This window comes from Lathyrus oleraceus, chromosome 6 (assembly GCF_024323335.1).
Source record: "Lathyrus oleraceus cultivar Zhongwan6 chromosome 6, CAAS_Psat_ZW6_1.0, whole genome shotgun sequence".
Taxonomy (NCBI): Eukaryota; Viridiplantae; Streptophyta; class Magnoliopsida; order Fabales; family Fabaceae; genus Lathyrus; species Lathyrus oleraceus.
In genome coordinates this window covers 73,100,512-73,103,130 of record NC_066584.1, presented here as the reverse complement: position 1 = coordinate 73,103,130, position 2,619 = coordinate 73,100,512, and the positions used below count along the sequence as shown (strand labels likewise).

Here is a 2,619-nt window from a genome sequence, read left to right as displayed (position 1 = left end):
CTTATATCTAACCCATTCTCTTTGTGTTGCAAACTTTTTTTTAAATTGTAGATGAAATAAAATCTTCATTAAGTTCTATGTCCTTTCTAAATCCGACTTCACCTCTAAAAAATATTTCCTTTATTTTATAATAAATATCTTATTTAAACTATAAATAATAAATATTGTATTATATTCTAAAAACTCATTTATTTTAAAAGATAACAAAATGCAAATGAGTCACGCAGCGGGAATGAGTAATTGATAAGTTGACACAGTTTTCTTACATTAACACAGTATCTGTATACATAGTAGGCACAAGTTCTATTTTTCTAATAATTTATTGTGTCTTGATTTCTTTTTCCTGATAAATATGTAGTAGTCCCACCGGTGTCCCAACTGCTCAGGAACCACCCATTCAATTTGTTTACTTTTAAGCAAAGGGTATTGAATTTAGCAAAACAAAAGTTGACTCACGACTAACGAATCAACTTTTAAGTTTCAATTACTAAAAGTTTCAATTCAACTTTTAAGTTTCAATTACTAAAAGTTTCAATTACTAAAAGCTTACACCAACATACTCCTATTATCCTTATAAAAGCAGCATTCGCACAATTAAGCGAAGAAGAAATAAGGCAAGTGTAATTACCGTTTTTATTGGCTCTCATTACTCAATCATAACATCAAACTTGCAAAATGGAACTCCAATTATTGGTTTCATGGTTACTTTTCTCTGCATCTCTCGTTTGGTTTTTACTCTTAGCCACAAAAACAAAAACAAAATCCAAATCCCAAAAAGCACCTTCCTCTACCACCAACACCACAATTCCTAAATCTTATCCCATTTTCGGTTCTGCTTTCTCTTTGGCAGCCAACTTCCACCGACGCGTGCAATGGACCTCCGACATTCTCCAAACCATCCCTTCCTCCACCTTCGTCCTCCACCGCCCTTTCGGCTCCCGCCAAGTCTTTACGGCTCAACCTGCCGTGGTGCAACACATTCTCAAAACCAATTTCCCTTGCTACGGTAAAGGTTTCACGTTTTACCAATCCATCAATGACTTACTCGGTGACGGAATCTTCACCGTCGACGGTGATGCATGGAAGTTCCAACGACAAATCTCCAGCCACGAGTTCAACACTAAATCCCTCCGGAAGTTCGTTGAAACGGTAGTTGATGTTGAACTCTCCGATCGCCTCCTCCCTGTTCTCTCCGAAGCTTCTTTAAACCAAACCACTATTCTTGATTTCCAAGACATCCTGCAGCGTTTCACCTTCGATAACATTTGCATGATCGCTTTTGGATACGATCCAGAGTATCTCCTCCCATCCCTTCCTGAAGCACCGTTTGTAAAAGCCTTCGATGAAAGCACGAGACTCAGCATCGAGAGGTTAAACGCCGTGATTCCATTACTATGGAAAGTGAAAAAAGTCCTGAACATCGGATCGGAGCGACGGCTGAAAGAAGCCGTCGCAGAAGTAAGAGGACTCGCCACAAAAATTGTTAGGGATAAGAAAAAAGTGCTTGGAGAAAAATCAGCGTTGGAATCGGTAGATCTTTTATCGCGTTTCTTAAATTCTGGACATTCAGATGAATCTTTTGTTGTTGATATTGTAATAAGCTTTATTCTTGCTGGGAGAGATACAACTTCAGCAGCACTCACATGGTTCTTTTGGTTACTCTCTAAGCATACTCATGTGGAGAATGAGATTCTCAAAGAGATTACCGGAAAATCGGAAACGGTTGGCTACGATGAGGTGAAGGATATGGTTTACACTCACGCGGCGCTATGCGAGAGTATGAGGTTATACCCTCCTGTTGCGGTGGATACTAAATTAGCGGCGCACGAAGATGTTTTGCCAGATGGGACTTTAGTGAAGAAAGGGTGGAGAGTGACTTATCATGTATATGCTATGGGAAGATCTGAGAAGATATGGGGACCGGATTGGGCTGAGTTTCGACCGGAGAGGTGGTTGAGTCGGGATGAGGTTGGGAAGTGGAGCTTTATTGGGATAGATTATTATAGATATCCGGTTTTCCAGGCTGGACCGAGGGTGTGTATAGGGAAGGAAATGGCATTCTTGCAGATGAAGAGGGTGGTTGCCGGGATTATGGGGCGGTTTAGGGTTGTTCCGGCGATGGATGAAGGGATTGAGCCGGAGTACACTGCCCATATTACATCATTAATGAAAGGCGGCTTTCCTGTAAAGATAGAAATGCGAAGCCACTCATGAATAAAAAGGAAATAATAAATCATGAATTTGAAATTTAAATTACTTTTCTCTTATATTTTATTCTTGAACTATTTTAATTCATCATGTTTTTGTTAGTCTCGATGTAGTATTTTCGTTACTAAAAGAAGTAAGTAATTGATGAGTTAATAATAACTTAAAAATTATTTATCATTTTAATACTTAGTTCATAATTATATTGTAGAGAGAATGATAATTTAAAGATCAGATTGATAATTTATTCAAGAAGAAAATAAAAATAACTGTTTTTCCAAAAAAAATAAAATAAATAATTGTTGTACTATTGTATTCCAAATTTGTAAAGTCCCTCCATTTTTCTCATTTTTGATGTTGTCATCGTATATGATTCATAGTTTAAATATGAATAGTTAATTCGTAGGAAATTTG

The 2,619-nt window shown here is 37.4% G+C and overlaps 1 protein-coding gene across 1 annotated transcript; it reads left to right on the top strand.

The window, feature by feature from the left end:
- The first annotated feature begins 347 nt into the window (after positions 1–347).
- LOC127096954 (cytochrome P450 94A2) lies at positions 348–2,256 on the top strand. The gene has a single exon (XM_051035475.1). It carries the CDS (start codon positions 676–678, stop codon positions 2,212–2,214), a length of 1,539 nt encoding a protein of 512 aa, XP_050891432.1. The 5' UTR covers positions 348–675; the 3' UTR covers positions 2,215–2,256.
- Positions 2,257–2,619: the final 363 nt, after the last annotated feature.

Bases quoted from the DNA above. Each gene is read 5' to 3' on its own strand.
- LOC127096954 (XM_051035475.1), top strand. From the start codon at position 676: ATGGAACTCCAATTATTGGTTTCATGGTTACTTTTCTCTGCATCTCTC.